This window comes from Bos grunniens, chromosome 8 (genome assembly GCF_055505025.1).
Source record: "Bos grunniens cultivar Pamir isolate PY7600 chromosome 8, Bosgru_T2T1.0, whole genome shotgun sequence".
In the NCBI taxonomy this organism is placed as follows: domain Eukaryota; kingdom Metazoa; phylum Chordata; class Mammalia; order Artiodactyla; family Bovidae; genus Bos; species Bos grunniens.
Window position 1 is genome coordinate 94,634,807 of NC_141172.1, and position 21,216 is coordinate 94,656,022.

Consider the following 21,216-nt stretch of genomic DNA (forward strand, 5'->3'; position numbering starts at 1 on the left):
ATCAAGGTTTTGGTGAAGGTACTCTTCTGGGTTGCAGATCACAATTTCTTGTGTCCTTACATAGTGGAAGGGTTAGGGAGCTTTCTGGAATATCTTTTATAGAACATTAATTCCATTTGTGAGGGCTCCATCCTCCTGACTTAAGCACATCCCAAAGGCCTATACCTCCTAAAACTGTCGTCTTTGGCATTAGGATTTCAACACATGAACTTTGGGAGACATTCAGATCATAGCAGGAGGACTTTCACAAATCATTTTGCAAGTACTACTAATCTATTTGTTGGTTGTGTTTATTTATGAAACTTTTTGTATCAAGGAGTTTTAAAAGAGTTATGTAGTTGATCTCTTTTACTAAGGCTATGGTGTCTTCTGGACTTCCCAGATGGTACTAGTGGTAAAGAACCCTCCTGTAAATGCAGGAGACTTAGGAGACTTGGGTTTGATTCCTGGGTCAGGAAGATCCCCGAGGGCTCCAGTCCATGGGATCACAAAGAGTCAGACATAACTGAAACAATTTAGCTAGCTAGCTAGCCATGGTGTCTTCCAAAGAAAAACACTTTCATACTTACAGTTTTATATACGTAAATAGTTTTTATTTGGTTGTTTCATAAGAGAAAAAGCCAAAATTTTTCAAAAATTATTGTTTAATATTTCAGATAATCTTTTCTTTGAGATATTCTAAGCATTTAACTTACAAATCTAAATTTCCAGGAACTCATACTGAGAGAATTCATTCATTCATTGAAGAGATGTTTATGACACATTCTTGGGTACCAAGCTGTTTTCTAGGCTTTCAGTACACAGTGGGAACATGTCTAGTGGAGTTAATAATAAAAGGGGGCACAGGGGAAGAATTGTAATGTAACAATTTTTTTAGGAAGCAAAATAATCTCTGTGCTTCTGAGTTTATACAGCACATGGACTCATTGTTCTCATTACATTTGAACATAGCATACTCTAAATCTTGGCTTAAATGTCTTTCCACTTCACTAAAATATAAATGACTTAAGAGCAAAGAATGTCCTTCATTCATCTTTGAATCTTTGGCATCTAGCTAGTATCTGATCATTATAATGGCTCAAGAACTACATTATGAAATAAATGGATTTCCCTATTTTACAAATTGCCTCTTTCCTTCTCAAATGAATATTCATAATCCTGCCTTCCTTCCCCTTCTTCCTCACCCACCACCCCAAAATAAAAGCCAACACTGGGCTCCCAGGGCAGTTCAGTGATGAAAAGTCCACCGACCAGTGCAGGGTACACATGTCTCGGAGCAACCACAAATGTTGAGCACAGGTCTAGAGCCTGTGCTCCGCAACAAGAGAAGCCATCTCAATGAAAAGCCCGTGCACCACAACTAGAGAATAGCCCCTACTCTCCACAACTAGAGAAAAAGCCCAGGCAGCAATGAAGACCCAACACAGCCAAAAATAAATAAATAAAATTATATATTAAAAAAAAAACAAAACACTAGTTTTATGTTAGAAACAGATCAAATCCCTGGAACTCAAGCTAGCATTTTTGTTTTTGTTCAGTCGCTAAGTTGTGTTCGACTCTTTGTGACCCCATGGACTGCAGCACGCCAGGCATACAAGATACTTAATCAAATGTGCTTAGTTCATAAGAGAGACTCAATAAAAGAAATTGGATAAATGAATATCTACAGATTTTTTAAAAATGACTTTCAGAAAAGTAATAGGGAAGTGCCACACACCTATGAACACAAGTTCACAGCAAGTATTTTTAGAGAACTTAAATGTTGTTTGATCTTGTAATGGAAATCTCAGTGAAAATAAATAAAAGCCAGAGTTTTTAATTAAGGCTGGTGAAACATCAACTTACAAGTGTGGGCAAGAGCAAAGTTGCAAAGCTAAGGAATAATGATTCTCACCAGGAGCTGACTGGGAACAATGTTTTCTTTTTCTATCACATACCTGAGTTCAGGGAAGCTCTTTTCCAGGGTTTCTAACTTCAGGGTTTAACTAGGAGGCTGGGATACATTTCAATCTTTTCAAATAGAGACCTGATCTTGCCTCTCTGGTAATGAGTGAACAGTCACAGTCCTTTTGGTTACAATTGGTTTTCACTTTTGGAGCATTTCCCAGGGGTGACATGGGAATAGCTTAGGAGGAGGTTGTGAGACAGATCTGGAAGCGAGGGCTCTGCTGAGGGAAACGTGCTCTTGGTGGGATGTGACTGTGAACACAGTGTGTGCTAAAATGTAAATAACACAGCCAAAGCACCTAATACCACAAATAAAAAAAAAAAATTTTTAATAAAGGACTCCTCTGCGCAGTTATACACATACACACATACACACATCTAAATTTCTTTTACCCCCACCAAACCTGAAATCATGTGAACAATGAGTTGGGCTTTATTAACATCCGGAAAGAGCATTAGTTCCATGTTTTCCCTAGGTGAGTGACCAGCACCAAGCCCTCCATTTGAAGCTGGAAACACTGAAATTCACACGGCCAATTATGCAATACTAGACCACTGGGAAGCATTTCTGGCTGGCTCAGCTGGTGATCCGATTTTACCCTGCAGCAGCAAGATTGATAGACCTTATAATTTTATTCTGGTTAGTGTAGATGCTGTTCTTACATAAGTTTTCTTTTTTTTTTTTTTAACTCTTCTTTTTCTCAAAAGAAAAAACCTGAGTCCTTCCCAAGTGGTTTGCCCCAATGACATCTCATGGTGATAAGATCAGTACCCCAATCACCAGCTAGAGTGATCCTTTCACAATTTCTGAATTTGATGTAGTTTAATTTCATTGAATGCTGTGTGAGCTTGCTTATGAGAGCGAATGAAAAGGAACAGAAATTTGCCCCCTTCTATATCATTCCTTTTATGAGGCTTCTTTGGACATGAGGGAAAGAGACTCATTCTTCGAAGGTACAGAATATCAATTGGGGAGCTGTTTCTCTCATGCTAATGACAAGGTATAACTGAAAAACATCACATTCATATGCATATATGGTACATATATACATAATTAGTATATTTACAAAGCACCTAGCAGAACCTTAGAACTCTTAGTTCCATTAACCCTTAAAAGGAAAACTGAAATTCAGATCTGCCCAAGCACAGAGGAACCTGCCCATCATCCTTGTCTAGGAAAGACACCTCCAAAAAATATGAAATGAACTTTTTTTTTCCTGAAGCACTGCCAGAGTCTGTTATACATTTATCAGCTTCTGCAGTTCTAATTACAAAATAAGCACTAGCTACTACATAGAATAACTACACTAGCCAAAAAGATTTTTATAATCTGAGAGAAATTCTCCCATATTGATACTGCTAAGAGAAACAAACTCCCCTTTCCTTGATTATAAAGAAGCAAGACAGATGGCTTCTTGTTTAAGACTGTAATTTTACTTTCAGCCTCCTTTCTCAGTTAAAAAACAAGATGTACTTTGACGCTTTGAGGGAAAATCTCAAGGGAAGGTTTTTTAAAATTCCTGGTTGCACTGAATAATTAACAAACAATTGAGAGCTGAGAAAGATACAAAGGAGAAAATGCTATAGCTTGTTTTCAGGGAGTTTATAATCTAATTGTGGAGTTCACAATCATAATTGGGACCAGAGCCATTGAAGTATTATTTTTTTTCACTTCTATGTAATGGCCTAATGGTTTATGGTTGATCCCCTGATCAAATTGGAAGGGAACATAGGGAGAATGCAGAGGAAGAATTAATAATCTCAAGCAGTACTTACTGAGTCCTTATTGTCCTACTGAAAATGACATATTAGTCGCTTAGTCATGTCCGACTCTTTGCAACCCCATGGACTGTAGCTCACCAGGCTCCTCTGTCCATGGAATTCTCCAGGGAAGAATACTGGAGTGGGTTGCCGTTCCCTTCCCCATGGCATCTTCCTGACCCAGGGATGGAACCCAGGTCTCCTATATTGGCAGGTGGGTTTTTTACCACTAGCGCCACCCGGAAGCCCCTGCTGTCCTACTGGCTGCTTTCATATAGTGTCTAGTCTTGACAACAGCTCTTCCTGGCCATCCTTATCACCTGTTTTTCACAGAGCAGGAGAAAAAGGCTTAGAGAAATGATTCATCCCTGGTAACAGACCTAGAGAATTGAAACACACCAACTGTGAATTCCTCTTTGGCCTTTCCTTTGGTGGTCCCTGGGTTCCCATCTTGACTTTGCTTTGCTTAGATTCCCTTTCAATGCACCTGAAGTCAGCTTACTTCTGTACTGTTTCCGCCCCCCTTAGCTTTTGAGTAATCTTTAAAACTTGCTGTCTTTCATTTGGCAGTCAGGCCTTCTAGTCCCCCTTGCACCTTTGCAAATAAGCTTCCCCCACCCTACCCCCAACTGATTCTGTCTTTAAGACATTCTTTGACAGGATGAAAGGAAACACGAAAAGGTTTAAAATAGTGCCTCGTACGTGGTTCTCTTAATATTAAGCATGATCTATAGTTTTATTCCTGCCACATTTTAACTGTTCTCATATCATACTTTCTCAACCTCTTGGGGTTGTAGTTCTTGAAGATGGTGACAGCACTTACTCTTAACTTGCTGATACTGCCTAGCGTATTCACGGAACAACAAGGAATTTTAAGAGAGCAGGAACTTTGGCACTTTTATTCACCTCTTTTTCCCAGTGCTTGTAAATTACTGGAACTTAGTATGCCTGCGGTATACATATGTTTTAATATGATGAATTAATTCTCATTTGTGTGTGTGGACTATTCTGTGTAAAGTTTCGTTAAGATCCAAGATCCAATATCTCTCTGAATTGAGAGACCTGGAGAATTTTTTGCCTTTTCCTTATTTTCGTCCCTTTATAACAATTTCGACCTTGGGTGTATTCCATCAAACTCCTGGTGCCTTCAAGGCTTAGTTTCCACATCAGCAAAATGGGGCGAGTAGCAACAGAGGCTTGTTTCTCCTTGTCCCCTATCACATAGTACTTCTCCACGGGGTTACTGCGTACGCTTTACTCTGGATAAAAATCAGTCACCTGAGAGGTAAGAAACCATTAAGGTCCTCGGGTTGCAAGCCCAATAGGGATACAGAATGACAGCTCCGCAAGCCTCGCCGGTGCTTCCCGGGTCCGGAAACAACCCGACCCCATTTCGGCTGCGAGCCTGCCCAGCCTTCGTGCGCCCCAGCCTCAGGCGCCCTCTCGCGCAGAGGTAGCGCTCTGCCTCGGTGCCACAGCTAAATGGGCTCGGTACCGCGCAGGCTCCGACGCGCGCCGAAGGGCCCGGCCTGGTTTTGGCCGCAGCCGCCCGACCGCCCGCGCGGCGCTGCACTGGGGGCGGGGAGTCTGATGGGAGACGCGCGCGGCGCTGAGGAGGCGGCGGCCCGGGAGAGGGAGCGGGAGAGGGACTGGGCGCGGGAGGCGGGAGGCGGGGGACAGGGGGAGGCGCCGCCGCCGCCGCCGCCCGCCCCTTTCCGCTGGGGAGCAGCTGCAGTAGCAGGAGCGGAGTAGGAGCCGCGCAGCTACAGCCGCCGCCGCTGCCGCCGCCGCCGGGGGATGTGGTCGGCGCCCTCCCCGAACCGCGCCGCATCCTGAGTACCCGCCGCCGCCCGAGCCGCCGCCGCCGCCGCCGCCGAGTCGTGCGGGGCCAGGCCGCGCCCTCCCAGGGCGCCCGCCGGCTCGCATGCCGAGGGGCTCCGGGGCGTAGCTGCGCGCCCGGCGCCGCCTCCGGGCTCCTCCGGCCCCGCCATGGGCTGCTGCAGCTCCGCCTCCTCAGCCGCGCAGGTGAGGGGCTCCCGCCTCCCGGCCGCCCACCCGGATGCCTCCCCCGCGCTGCGCGGCGGGCGCCAACCGCCTTCCACCACCCGCAAGCTTCCCTTCAGCCCACCATGCACTCCAGAGACGTCCCCTACCCGCACCTCCCCCTGTCCCGCCGTTGCCCCCGCGCTGGCTCCCAGGGCAGCCGACTGGCAGGCGCCTCAGCGCGGCCCCCGGGGCGCCCCTTGCAGACTTGGCCGCCGCCTCCTAGTCACACCTGAGCGGCGCGTCCCGCCAGCCCGCAGGTAGAGGCAAGAAGGACGCCTGCTCTCTGCCCCAGGTGGCACCCCCTCTTCCTTCGTCTTCCGGGCCTGCCTCCTGGCTTCCCACCTCCTTGGAGTCCGCCCGCTGCACATCCACAGACTATCCTCTGTGCTCCCTGGAGGAGTAGCTCCAGCTTGGGCTGTTCGCCCCATCTCCCACCTTATTACAGTTTCTGCTCTATTGGAGATTCTGTCCCTTTTCTCCTGCCAGCAGACCCTGGTCCGGGTTCAAGCGTTTAAGCGGATCCCGGAGCCCTCCTACGACCCGGTTTCCCAGATTCCAGCGGCTCGCCACCCACCCCATCCCCCCTTTGTGCCTTGACCTCAGACACCCAGGCCTCTTCGCACACCGAGGCCCCTGCGGGAGCGCGGGGACTGCGCTGGGAAGGAGATTGGGCACCTGGAGGGTGACGGGAGCGTTACGGAAACTCCCTCTTTGTTGCCAGTGTAACAGGAGGAAGAGGTGCCGAATTTAGTTTTTCTGTGGGCACACTGGCTGAGTGTTGTCGCTGAGGGCTGAGATGCAGAGATTTCTCCCAGCGCCTACCCTGCCCCCATCCAAATTTCGCTAACCTGCCTCTCTCTCTTGCCAATCGGAGCCCTTAACCTGGATGGAAATGTTTTAGACAACTGTATAAGGATCAGATGTAATAGGACTTGACTGCTGTCCGCTAATAACTGAGAGGACCTGTTTGTAAATTACCTAATTTAGTGGATTAGTGAGTGTATTTACAAATACGATAAAAAGCAATCAGGAATACTGCATCAAACTGTCTGGTGGTGGTGTATGAAAAATAGGCTCTGACAATGCCTGGGATGTAATCTCACAGTTTCATTAGCGTAGAATTTAACTATGGTCTTTGATTTGTTTGTTTTGCTGGGGAGACAAGGGCTCTTGTTTTTAGAAATAAAGGCTTGTCGGTTCTTGGTGAAGAAAAACGCTAGTTTTGGGGAAAAAAATTCCTTCAGAGATCTAGCATCTGTGATAATGCCAGAAGTGTTTTGCTACTGCTAAATGACTATATATAACTCAGTTTTAAATAACCTGCATACTTGTTCTGAAAATCTGAGATCTGTCTGAAAATGACTGGAATTGCAGATGAATGGAGGACATCTATGTTTTATTAAGTATCCATCCTAGTTGTCCATTTCTTTTTTGGGTGTTTGCTTACTCGTGTTTTTTTTTTTTTTTCCCTTTTCCTATTAGGATCATAGGCTGATTGGCTTAGTTAAACCTTACTGTTCAGTTAGAATAACAAAGAAAAACTATAAATAGTGGTGTTAGGAGGGAGAGGTCTGTAGTTTTCATATTAACAGATGAAGGTGTGGAATCACACAATACCTTTCAACTGGTTAGAGGTTTTCGGGGAGAGAGAGGATCTAGTTGGGTGCTGTTGGTCTAATATTTACCTAAATATTATTTTGACAAACATGGTATCTTTGCTGTTGCCTTTCTCTGAAGAATTGGTTTACTATGCATCCTCTTTTGGACATGAAATGCCTTAGAGACAGGAAAGTATTGGATAGTTTATGGATGGCTTGTACCGTGTTGATAATCAATTAAATTTGGGAGGGATGGATGCTGGACCCAAACTCTACTTAACAGGTCTTGCATTTGACTAGCTCCACATCTTACTTTTCAGAATGCTGCCACATATTTTCCTTGTTTTTTCCTCTTCTTGCAGCCACTGTTTGCTTCATGCCGTGTTCTACAGACAAGACGCGTGTCATGCACCCTGAGGGGTGTGTTTTTTTTTTTTTTTTTTTGCCCCTGTGGTTTCCTATAACCAATCAACAGCTGTCACATGCCCTTAAGTTCAGCTTTAGGGACTTGTAGTGTCCAGTGGAGCATTGAGGAGCAGGTTTTGTGCCAAAAAGCAGGTCATCATTTTTTTTTTCTCCCTTATTTGAGGTTTTGATATCATTCTTTATTTGAGAAATGTTATCAATCTGCTGTATTTTAATGCTCCTTTCAGGAACATCATCAGTTGGGATAATATAGTATCTGTATGTGTTGTGTTGAAACCAAATAGGGATGCAGCTGCACATCTTCTCTAAATGTGAGCCTCCATATCACTATGAACTTCTCTAAGAGGCCTGGATTGTGTTCTCAGGCACAGTGTTTCTTTCATCCCTTCTACTGGATTGTAAACTTCTTGAATATAGGAACTCTTTTTGTTTTCCGCATATTTGTATTCACTGCAGTGCCTTACTATACCTTGTACATGATAGTGGCTCATGTGAACAGTCAGTGAACAGAATATAGATACACCGATGGGAACATTTGGCTGGCAAGTAACATTTAATATGAATCCAGCCCTGAACCATGTGCTGTTTCACTTCCATGAGATGGTGACTAATGTCTCCAAGCCATCCTCTTCTAAGTTCAAATTTGAACTGTTTAAGTTAAAATTCACTTGCCTTTCCCACATTCCATCCTATTCTTTCAATGGGACTGTCAGTTTGCAAAATTGAGCAGGTTTTTTTCTTTGCTACTGGTGCTCCGCTCAGTGCTTATATTTTAGTTGGAGCAGTGGCTAAAACGTCTTAAAGGAGCTTGTCTGCAAACTCTAATGATAACCTGCACAGCACATCAAAACAAACGCGCTTTGTGGTAATCTGCAGTTCAGCTTAGCTTTTCTCAGTCGTATCGTCAGCAACTTTAAAGCCCTGGCAGGTTTTATCATTGTAAATATGGTGTGTTTCCTCTTTGTAGTAGGGATTCACTTTTGAAATATATATAATTTATTTTTCCTCATAGTCTCTTGCTATACTGTAGGCTCTCATAAAAGAGTTATTGTCTTCCAAATTGTTTCATCTCTTGTAGTCTGTTTGGGTATTATTTTCATTTTCTTGGCAGTGTCTCAATATCATAATTTGTCTTCAAAATAATTATCCTGTTTTTGGATTTAGATAAAGTGTCACGTTCTATACCTACTTGTATTTCATTGTTTAAGGAGGAAATTATTGGCAAAATTATTTGTACTGTATCAGATATGTGTCTAAGAATCTTAAGAACTCTTAGAAATGTTTATAGAACTCTTAATTATGTTTTGTTTTCTTATTAGTGACCACTGCAAGTTACTTGCTAATACTAGTACTTGCTCAAGACAAGCCAGTACATGATAGCCTTTGCCTAAAAATCTCTTTGAAGGGAACATAAAAGTGAGATAGTCTTGAGTTTCTTTTTACAGCACTAATCCTCCCTAAGACTCTTAAAATTTATTCCCAACTCTCCATAATTCGTTTGTTCTGTTATAACCTGACATAATTTCTATTCTTGTAATGTTAAACTTCAAAGTTCAGTCGTAAATCTTCAGATTTATGAAATGTTCTTTCCCATTGACAAACCAGTTTGAATGAAGGAAGCTTTTGAAAGATTACTTAGCGAATTGTCAAAAGTCTTTGTAGTTATTGGCTAGATCATTATTTCTCACAGTAGTGCTTTGGAAGTCAGGAGATTTTGCACGTGCTCTGAAGTTCTGTGTCCTTTGGTTCTAACCTTAGAAATCGTGAGCGGGATGGAGGATAATCTTTCTCGTTGAACAAACTGCCCCTAGTATCTGTCTGTTGGAGAGGTTGTTCTTGTCTCTGGTCTTGTCCCATGTCGTCAAATTGAGAGCTCCATATTTAATTGTGTTTTTCTAGCTCTTATATCTTGTCTTGGGATGAAATGAAAAATGGGAAACAATCAAGTGGTTCACAAACACTGGTTAACTTTTAAGAATGTTAACTGTTCTTTAAAAGAATTTTAATAGTAACTGTAGTCTCCTGCTTTGTGGAATTTGAAGTCAGGGGTTAAAAATGAAATTTGAAGAGTAGTGGGAATGACCAACAGAGACTAAGTTATTCTGTGAAAATGTGCCCAACAAAATATACCTGTTCTAACTGAAACAAAAGATCGTAGCCTGAAGACGATTTTTGTTTTCTGAATACTGCGCTGTTAGCATGTGCTGTGCTTAGTTGCTCAGTCGTGTCAGACTCTTTACGACCCTGTGGGCTGTAGCCTGCCAACTCCTCTGTCCATGAGGATTCTCCAGGCAAGAATACTGGCTGGGTTGCCATGCCCTCCTCCAGGGGATCTTCCCAACCCAGGGATCAAACCCAGGTCTCTGGCATTGCAGGCGGATTCTTTACCATCTGAGCCATCAGGGATGCCCATGTGTAGAAGATCCATTCCTTAAAATATATAAATCAATGTTAATATTAAAATTGGCTGGAAAGTAATGTAAAAACGATGAGACTTTTTGTATAGCTATTTTTCACAGCCTTTTTCGCATTTCAACTTCTCCAGTAATTCTGAAGTCGACTTTACTTCCATTTACAGCTGAGGAAGTTGAGACTTGGATGTTAGTTGAGACTTGGCTGAAGTCTCAGAGCTACTAAGGGATCAATCCAAACTTTACCCTTGTCTTGAATCTGAGTCCTGTGCTTCTGTTTCTGTGTTCACATATATGCTTCCCATATCTTAAATTGCAGTTCATTTTATCTTTAGAAAAGGTCCACTCAATAACATTGTGAAATAAGGAATGTCCAAGTTCAAGTCATGCCATTTTGAACTTGCTGCAGTTACTAGATAGGGAGCAACATGATATAATAAGCAAAACTAGTCCAATTAGAAAGTTCCCAGGCTTAACAAATACTACCAAATACTATTTGATGTGTTAATCCTATCATTTAGAAATGTTGTTGGCTTGGAGGATAGTTATTTGTAGAAATATATGACCATCTCATGCGAAGAGTTGACTCTTTGGAAAAGACTGATGCTGGGAGGGATTGGGGACAGAAGGAGAAGGAGATGACAGAGGATGAGATGGCTGGATGGCATCACTGACTCAATGGACGTGAGTCTGTGTGAACTCCGGGAGTTGGTGATGGACAGGGAGGCCTGGCGTGCTGCGATTCATGGGGTCACAAAGAGTTGGACACGACTGAGCGACTGAACGGAAATGACCTGATTCTGTATTATATGCTGCTACTGGTAATTGGTTTCATGTCTGACTCTTTGCGACCCCATAGACTGTAGCCTACCAGGCTCCTCCATCCATGGGATTTTCCAGGCAAGAATACTGGAGTGGGTTGCCATTTCCTTCTCCAGGGGATCTTCCCAATCCAGGGATTGAACCTGGGTCTCCCACATTGCGGGCAGACACTTTACCGTCTGAGCCACAAGAGAAGTCCTTAGTAAATGTTATGGAAAACCCCAAACAAACTTTCTGGCCAAGTCAATATTTTGCTATCTCCTTCCTCCCCAACCCCTTCCTGTAGAAAGGAGAATTATTTCAGTTTCATAACTTTGACTCAGATTTTTGGGACTCTCAGGACTATTAGAGATAAACTAGAACTACTGTCTTTTCTATTGAACTAAACTGGAATGTAGAGATATGAGGTCTGAGGTCAGAAAGATACATTATGAGGTAACTCAAACTAGAAACCTACTTAGTCACTCTGTCTTTCTCTCTCTTTTTTTTTTTTTTAAATTTTGGCCTCTCCAGGAGGCATGTGGAATCATAGTTTCCCAGATCCCTGATCTTAAACCAGGAATCAAATCTACACCCCTTGCAGTGGAAGTGCAGAGTCTTAACCCAGTGGACCATGCTGCTGCTGCTGCTGCTAAGTCGCTTCAGTCGTGTCTGACTCTGTGCGACCCCATAGTCGGCAGCCCATTAGGCTCCCCCGTCCCTGTGATTCTCCAGGCAAGAACCCTGGAGTGGGTTGCCATTTCCTTCTCCAATGCATGAAAGTAAAAAGTGAAAGGGACCATGAGGGAACTCCTGAAACCCACTTAGTCCCTTAATCTTTCTGTAGTTACCATTAAGTCTTATCTTTGCAATCTTCATACCACATTGGAAACACCTAAAAGCTTAAAAAAAACAAAAAACAAAAAAAACACCACATGATTCCTGGATTCTCCTTTCGGAGATTCTAATTTCCTTGATCCAGGGGTACTTCTTGGACATCAAAAAGTTTTAAAGTTGTCCTGATGATTTTCATGTTTTGCCAAGGTTGAAAACCACTCTTCCATACCCTTTCTGTGATAATTCCATCTCCTTCTATGGTTTTAGTTACAACCCATTTGCTGACAATTCTCAAACTAAATTACTGAACTGAAGCCAACTTTATCCTGGCTTCAAAACTGTATATCCACCTATTACTTACCACTTCCACTAGAATGTCTTGTAGGCAACTCAAAGTCAGTGTGTCAAAACTAAACTCAAAGTATGTAGACACAGATAGACACATCTTTTTCAGCATCTTTGATTCACTGAATGACACCAATGTCATGGTATGGAAACTGGAAACCTGAGACATATAGGAAACCTGCTTCTCATTATTCCATATCTAGTCACCATATCTTGTTTCTTTTACCTTCTGAATTCCATCGCAAGTCCCCTAGTCTAAGCTTCTGTCATCTCTGGCCAGAACTTTGCTTCTAGGTCACCTCGTATTCATTCATGCTTCCTTCCAATTTTTCTCCACACTGCAGTCCAATGATTGCTTTAAAAATTCCAAAGCTGTGTGGGGATTGTGTCCCCCACCTACCTGAAGCCCATTAATGGTTTCTGATTACTCTTAAGACAGAGACCAGAGTCAACTGAAACTAGCCAGCTGTGCTTTGTGGGCTGGTCTCTACCTCTCTGCCGCATCGCTGTCAACTCATACCATATTTCTCCTTAATCTTTGTAATCCAGCCTCACAGATTCTTCAGTAGACTTTGTTTTTCTTTTAGGGCTTTGCACATGCTTTTCACTTGTCCGGGAGGCTCTTTGCTTGTCTCCCTAGTCTTTGGCTGACTGATACTCATCCTTCAAGTTTCAGCCTTAGAGTCACTTGTTGGGAAAAGACTTCCTTGATCCTTCAAACTAGGCCATGTCTCCTCATTAAGTTCGTATAGCCTTATATATTTTACCTATGAACACTTAAAGCAATACATAATTATATGGTTAATATCTAGTCCAGAAGTTGCAAAACTACAGCCCATGTGCCAAATCTTTGTATGGCTTGCAAGCTAATAATGCTAAAAATGGTATCTGTATATATTCAGATGGGTGAAAAAAGTTAACCATCTTTGCGTGAGAAATTATTTCATAAAAATTATATCACTGAATTTCATCATCCACAAATAAGGTTTTATTGATGCAGCCACACTCATTCATTTATACAATGTCTATAGCTGCTATTATGTTACAGTGGCAGAGTTGAGTGGTTAGTTGTGACAGAGACCTTGTGGCCTGCAAGTGTAAATATTTATTCTGTGGCTCTATGGGGAAAGTGTTTGTTGACCTCTGGTCTAGACTGAACTGATGAGGAGAGGGACCATGTATGCTTTGTTCATTGCTGACATTCTCTATGCTTAGCTGGTACCTGGTACATGATAGGTGCTTGTGAAATTTGAACTTTGAAATTTGAAGAGATTTGAACAAATTTTCTTTCCTTCCATGGTTGGATGTGGATGAACTCCAACCTTAGTAACTCTGATGTTTTAAAATTTAATATAAAAAATTTTTAAGAGGACAAATTCTTTCTGACCTTGCCACATGGCTTGCGGGATCCTAGTTCCCCAACCAGGAATTGAACCCAGACCCCGGCAGTGAAAGCACCGAGTCCTAAGTACTGGAACATCAGGGAATTCCATAAAAGGACAACTACTTCCGAAGAAGATTCTCAGCAGAAGTCTTAGCAGCTGTCTTAAGCAGCTTGTCTGTTGCAGGTATACATCTCATGTGTGAAGCAAGTGTATTTGTAAAGATGTGAGTTAGAAGGTGAGTTGGTGATGGACAGGGAAGCCTGGCGTGCTGCAGTCCAGGGGGTTGCAGAGTTGAACACGACTGAGTGACTGAACTGAACTGAAGTTAGGGGATGTTAGTCTTTTCCCCTTTGTGGACTCCTTTCTGATTTCATATCAGCTGTACAGTAAGATTTACGTTAAAACTTTTGGCTGATAAATTGCTGGAATTTTTTGGTGTGTGTGTGAAAATGATATTACTACAGTATCCCACAACCAAATATTTAGACATCTATTTAGTAAGGAAACTGTTAAAAGCTATTTTTATCCTAATTTTTGAGGTTGTGAGATATGCTGTAAATTGTTTAACGGAAGTGTTTGATTTCTGGATACATTATAATGTAAAATAAGGAAAACAGCAAAAAGATAGAAAAATTGAAAATACATGTTTACTTTGAGATATTCAAGTAGCAGGGAACGTATTGAAGTGCCTTCCTTTTTTTGGTAGCATTATGATAATGGTAATGATAACAATCACAATTTTGTAAGATTTTTCATTATGAATCACTTAAGTATGATTCAGCTTTAAGAAATGAAAAACCATAAATCTAGATAGCTAAACATTAAGGGAAACATCTCTTACAAGTTGAGAGGTAGGCTGGCTTCTAGCTGGGTTAGTTCTTTGGCTTGATGACATAATGTCCACAAGGACCTGAGTTCTCTCTCTTTTTGTCATTTATGGAAGGTACATTTCCCTCATTTAGCTCCCCTTGTGATCCCAAGATGGATGTGACTCTTTTGGAAGACTCGTGTATGCTGAGCTGACAACTCCCAGTGGTTTTTCTTTCAACAGGAGTTAGGGAGGGCTGTGTACTCATCTTTAAACAATCTGTAGCAAGGGGGAGGCACGGGTGCAGTAACTGGTTTAGACTAACCAGGATTTCCCTCTGAGTCAAGTAGAGGGTGAAGCAACACCAGAATAAAATTAGAACACCGCCAGCCAGGCTAGGAGGATCGGGGAGAATGGTGACTGGGTAGGCAGCCACTGATAGCTGCTAGTTTTGCTGATTTCTTCTGCTTGTAAAATAGTGTTTCCTAATATTTTGCTTATAGCTCCATTATAAAACTTCACAGTTGCTAGTCGAAAGTCACACAGTCATCTTCCTATTTCCTCAGTAATACTGCTCTGTGCGTGCTAAATTGCTTCAGTCCTGCCCGACTTTGTGATCCTATAGACTCGAGCCCGCCAGGCTCCTCTGTCCATGGGATTCTCCAGGCGAGAACACTGGAGTGGGTTGCTGTGCCCTCCTCCAGGGGTCTTCCCCGCCCAGGGATTGAACCCATGTTTCTTATGTCTCCTGCCTGGCCAGGTGTGTTTTTCACCACTAGTGCCACCTAGCCACTGCCTAAGCCCCATCTTTCTCTTTTTCCCACCCCAACTGCTTCTTTCCTGTTAGGAGGCAAGCATAGCTGCTGGATAAAGAAGAGCATTTAAGGTTGGAATAATGGTTAGATAGCTAATCAGTATTCCCACAACCAGTGGGCACTAAGAGGACGTTGGTGTTACTATAACCTTTTCCCGTTCAAGCTGTCTGTTTGCTTTTCTACCTCTTCTCACTTCTGTATGTGTTTATCTCTATCTGATTAGTACTCATCTTTTCTTTCTTTTCCCTTTCTTTCCCCTAAAGTTTTCTTTTTCCTTCCCTTTCTTTCTACCTCTATCTGATGGACTTGATGCTACCAAGTCACTTCAGTCGTATCCGACTCTGTGTGACCCCATGGACTGCAGCCCACCAGGCTCCCCCGTCCCTGGGATTCTCCAGGCAATAACACTGGAGTGGGTTGCCATATATCCTTCTCCAATACATGAAAGTGAAAAGTAAAAGTTAAGTCGCTCAGTCGTGTCCGACCCTTAGCAACCCCATGGACTGCAGCCTTCCAGGCTCCTCCATCCATGGGATTTTCCAGGCAAGAGTATTGGAGTGGGGTGCCATTGCCTTCTGCACTGATGGACTTAAGGAGCCACAATACTGAGTGGAATATACTAGAATAGAAAAGTAGAAAGAGAGTGTCCTTTTTTTTTCCCCCCTCCTGTTTAATTTTGGGTATTTTTGTTTTTTGGTAAAGCAATAGTAAGACTGAAGATTCACATCATAATTTAGAGTATCTCTATGATACAAAGAGCTCTTATGGTATAAAAATTGCATCTTTGCAACGAATAGCTAGTTTACAGAAGGAGAATTAGTAAACTAATATGTTAATATGTTCAGTTTTGCTCGTAAGTCAAATTAAGGGCACATAGACACCCTGTTCATCTGTACCTTTGGTAAAACTTAACAGGATAATATTAATTGCTCATGTGGTTTTGACTCAAGTATACTTTATTGATTTGCTGAATAACTGGTTTGACTCTCTTGGGATACTGTTTGATGACATGTATTGAAGGCCATAAAAAATTTGACACCCTTTAATTTAGTAATCCAAGAGTATAGTAAATGCTAGATGCCAGAATATTTACATATGGCATTATTTATAATAGCAAAAATATATTTTAATTTAATTATTTTAAATTAAAATATAATATTATATATTTAATATATTTCATTAAATTAATAAAATTTTAAATTTTTTATTAAAATTAAAATATAAAATTATTACAAAATATATTAAAATTTTAATATATTTAAGTTTATATTTTAATTTTAACATAATACATATTTTAAAATTTTATTTTATTATTATTATTTTGGCTGTGCTGGTCTTTGTTGCTTTTCTTCAACTGTGGCAAATGGGGGCAACTCTCTAGTTGCAGTGTGCAGGCTCCTCATTGCAGTGGCTTCTCTTATTGCAAAGCGCAGGCTCTGGGTTGTGTGTGCTGCAGTAGTTGTGGCTTGATTCCTCTAGAGCACAGGCTCAGTAGCTGTGGCCCGCAGGGCTCAGTTGCTCCAGGGCATGTGGGATCTTCCCAGATCAGGGATCGAACCTGTGCCTCCTGCGTTGGCAGGCAGATTCTTTACCACTGAGCCATCAGGAAAGCCCAACATAATATTGTTGATGTAAAATTTTCTTAATATAAAATTCAGTTGAATTTAGTCTGTTGTATGTATCTCACTTCACCATCCCCAAATAAATGATCGTCTCTCAGTGGACAAGTAGCCTTTTGCCATACTTTCCCTAAGTTCTTTCCCTACTGCTGCTCTAAAGGGCTACTGGAATCTGAGAATTAAACACTGTTGTGTACTGGCAGAAGTATGGGCTGTATAGCCAGACTGTATGGATTTAAAGCTCGGCTCTGTCACCAAATGAGTTATTTGGGCCAAATTCTTTAACATTTTTGTGCCTCATTTTCCCCAGGTATAAAATGGGAATAATAATAATAAAAGCTATCTTACAGGCTTGTAGCAAACTGAACAGTGTATGAAAATATCTTAAGATATAAATGTAAACTAAACTAAGTCTCTCAGGTGTTCTATCCATTAATACTACCCTAAAACAATCCTGTATTTGACTTTTCGTAAAGGTACCCAAACTTTCAAAATACTAAAATTGTGTCTAGGAGTTGAGTGTTAAGGGCGCAATGAACAGCGATAAGGAGAGGTTAAATTGGAGGTGATTAGGGGTTCAGGGGTTGGAGAAGTCAGGAAAGAATGGACTAGATGAAGAGTGGGGTTCCTGAAAATCACCCTTGATTTGTCCTTTAAGGATGGGTTTAGAAAGAGTGGGAGGATAGACAGATATTAGTACAAAGCAGGGACAAGAAAGGACATTCCAGTGAAAGGAACGGCTTGAACAAAGGTACAGCAGCCTTTAACTGTCAGTTTGGAAAGGGGAGCTGGTCAGGGTAGAAAGAGTGTTACATGTAGGGAAGACTCTACTATTCGAAGGAGAGAGAAACGGCAGTCATGAAGGGTTTTTCGGAGTGACTTAAGGAAGAATAATCTGAGCCTTGCCTGTGCTTGAAGTGAGAGAAGGGGAAACAGGCCACCCTGGAAGCTGTTCAGTAACTTGAAACAACAGTATAAATGGGGAACAGAGAGACATTACACAATTGAAATAGGACAGATTTTCCTGACTTAACCTGGATATGTGGGATAAAGGAGAGGGATAAAACCAGTTTAGAACTCTGTATAATGGAAGAAGGGTATTATAATTGCTAGACAAGGGAGTTGAGATGGAGACTAGAATACGGGGAGGGGAAGATGAATTTAATTTTGTGTGAACTGAGATTGAGATGATACTAATACCTCCATGTGGGCTTCCCTGGTGGCTCAGACGGTAAAGTGTCTGTCTGCAATACAGGAGACCCGGGTTCGATCCCTGGGTTGTGAAGATGCCCTGGAGAAGGAAATGGCAGCCCACTCCAGTATTTTTGCCTGGAAAATCCCATTGACGGCAGAGCCTCGTAGGCTACTGTCCACGGGGTCACAAAGAGTCGGACACAGCTGAGCGACTTCACTTCAATACCTCCATGTAGCAATTTCCCATAGGCAACTGAATATCTCGAATTGGGTTTCAGAAAATGTTCTAAGTCATGTGCATAAAGGAGATACTGTAAGGATGGGTGGTCTCCAAGGGGAAAGCAACGGCATGGAATATGGAGTAGACCTCTGGTTTTTCCCTGCTTTCTGTCCCTGGTTGTCTGCTCTCATATAATAAATTTCACTGTATTTTTGCAAATTGGAGATGAGTGTCAGTTTTAGCCCTATTTTACAGATTAGGAAACTGAGGCTCCATTTGCAGCAACATGGATGGACACAGATCATCATGTTAGGTGAAGTAAGTCAGAACAGAGAATGACAAATATGATACTACTTATATGTGGAATCTAAAAAAATGACACAAATGAACTTATTTACAAACCAGAAATAGGCACAGAAATAGAAAACAAACTAATGGTTACCAAAGGAGAAAGGGAGGGGAGATAAATTAAGAGTTTGGGATTAATGTGTACACACTGCTATATATAAAATAGATTAATGACCTCCTGTATAGCAGAGGGAACTATATTCAGTATCTCGCAATAATTTATAATGGAAAAGAATCAGAAAAAGAATATATGTATATTCTGAATCACTTCTCTGTATACCTGAAACTAACACAATGTTATAAATCAACTATAATCTTCTAAAAAAAAAAGAGGGAGAGAGAAACCGAGGCTCAGAAAGTTTAGGCGGCTTGTCTGAGGTCCCTGAAGGAGTGTAAAGGCTGGGGTAGTTGAAAGCCTGTGCATTTCCTACTGCACTGCATTCTCTTCCATCTGTTGTACTGAGAACTATATTTAAATAGTATATTAAATGTAGCTTAGATACCAGTTTTTCTTCCCTAAAATTCAGAGATTGTTCGTACTATTTACTCTGGCTTTAAAGTGTGTGTGTGGCAAGGCGGGGGTGGGGGGGTTTGGAGGGGGAGGGGGAGAGGGGTGTTGGTTTTCAGTCAGCGCACCCTAAACTAGAGGTCAGAATGTGACAGTTGCCTCCAGGTCTCTGTAAGTGGTGGTTATAAACTTCAGACTCTGGGGACCTTGACTGCTGTGCATTTCCTCCTGGGCCCTCCTACATTCTCTAAGAACAAGTCTATCATGGCAGTAAATTTACTAAATGTGACTACAATTGTGTCCTTTTCTCATAACTCAGATTCTCAAAAATACAATTATAATAAGGAATATATATACATCTATATATATATATTGTTGTTGTTCAGTCCCCAAGTTGTGTTCGACTCTTTGCAACCCCATGGACTACAGCATGCCAGGCTTCCCTGTCCCTCACCGTCTCCTGAAGTTTGCCCAAGTTCATGTCCATTGAATCGGTGATGGCCAACTATCTCATCCTCTGTCGCTCTCTTCTCCTTCTGCTTTCAATCTTTCCCAGCATCAGGGTCTTTTCCAATGAATTTGCTCTTTGCATCACATGGCCAGAGTATTGGAGCTTCAGCTTCAGTCCTTCCAATGAATATTCAGGGATGATATCCTTTAAGATTGACTGGTTTGATCTCCTTGCTGTCCAAGGGATTCTCAAGAGTCTTCTCCAACACCACATTTTGAAAGCATCTATATATAGACTTGGTAGATCCATTGCCTTTGGAAGGGCTAATGTATTTAATTAATTAATTAAATTGATACTATTTAATATCAAGTATCAAAAAGGCTCAGGAGAGCAGTAAGAAAGGAGAAGGTGAAGAAAATGGCCATGGTGAAGTTGAAGACTATGGCACAAATGATTTGCATGCACATAAAGAAGCCTCTTGATGAAAGTGAAAGAGGAGAGTAAAAAAGTTGGCCTAAAGCCCAATATTCAGAAAACTAAGATCATGGCATCTGGTCCCATCACTTCATGGGAAATAGATGGGGAAACAGCGTCAGACTTTATTTTTCTGGGGTCCAAAATCACTGCAGATGGTGATTGCAGCCATGAAATTAAAAGCCGCTTACTTCTTGGAAGGAAAGTTATGACCAACCTAGATAGCATATTGAAAAGCAGAGACATTACTTTGCCAACAAAGGTCCGTCTAGTCAAGGCTATGGTTTTTCCAGTAGTCATGGATGGATGTGAGAGTTGGACCGTGAAGAAAGCTGAGCACCGAAGAATTGATGCTTTTGAACTGTGGTGTTGGAGAAGACTCTTGAGAGTCCCATGGACTGCAAGGAGATCCAACCAGTCCATTCTAAAGGAGATCAGCCCTGGGATTTCTTTGGAAGGAATGATGCTAAAGCTGAAACTCCAGTACTTTGGCCACCTCATGCGAAGAGTTGACTCATTGGAAAAGACTCTGATGCTGGGAGGGATTGGGGGCAAGAGGAGAAGGGGACGACAGGATGAGATGGCTGGATGGCATCACTGACTCGATGGACATGAGTCTGAGTGAACTCTGGGAGTTGGTGATGGACAAGGAGGCCTGGCGTGCTGTGATTCATGGGGTCGCAAAGAGTTGGACACGACTGAGCGACTGAACTGAACTGAACTAAACTGAAAGATCAAATTACAAGGGCAGAGTTTTTTTTTACCACTAGAGCTAAAACTGGAGTTTGTTTTTTAAACTAAACTTTAGTTTAAAACCTCAGTTTTTTTCAAATGGATTTTGAAATATTGCATGTGATTTTTTCTGTTCATAAACTCTAAAAACATCAAGTGTTGGAAAACAGTCTGAAAACATCAAGTTTTAAAGCCTAATGTGTTAAATATGTTTTGAAACTAGCCTTGCTTTTACATCAAGAAAAACATTTGGAATAGACATTGTTGGTTGAAGCAGATTTCACTTATATGAAGATATGGGAATAACATTTTAATAAGGTACTTCATTTTAAAATTGAATGCAATTCTAGTTTGGGTAATAATGTTTTAAAGGTTGCTAGTTTAATCTGAGAAAGTAATCCTGGACCAAATGGAAACACATGATTCTGTTGAGGTAGTGATAAACACACAGAGTAGGAAGCCTCCAGAGGGGAAGGAGTACTTCCCCATG

The 21,216-nt window shown here is 41.9% G+C and overlaps 1 protein-coding gene across 4 annotated transcripts in view; it reads left to right on the plus strand.

Moving 5' to 3' along the window:
* The first annotated feature begins 5,435 nt into the window (after nucleotides 1–5,435).
* SLC44A1 (solute carrier family 44 member 1) overlaps nucleotides 5,436–21,216 on the plus strand; it is a 237,544-nt gene continuing 221,763 nt past the window's right edge. For all 4 annotated transcript variants that reach the window (XM_086315774.1, XM_086315775.1, XM_086315773.1 and 1 more), the window contains exon 1: nucleotides 5,436–5,733. In XM_086315774.1, the coding sequence (XP_086171900.1) occupies nucleotides 5,698–5,733 (36 nt within the window). In that variant the 5' untranslated portion in view covers nucleotides 5,436–5,697. The remainder of the gene's footprint in view (nucleotides 5,734–21,216) is intronic.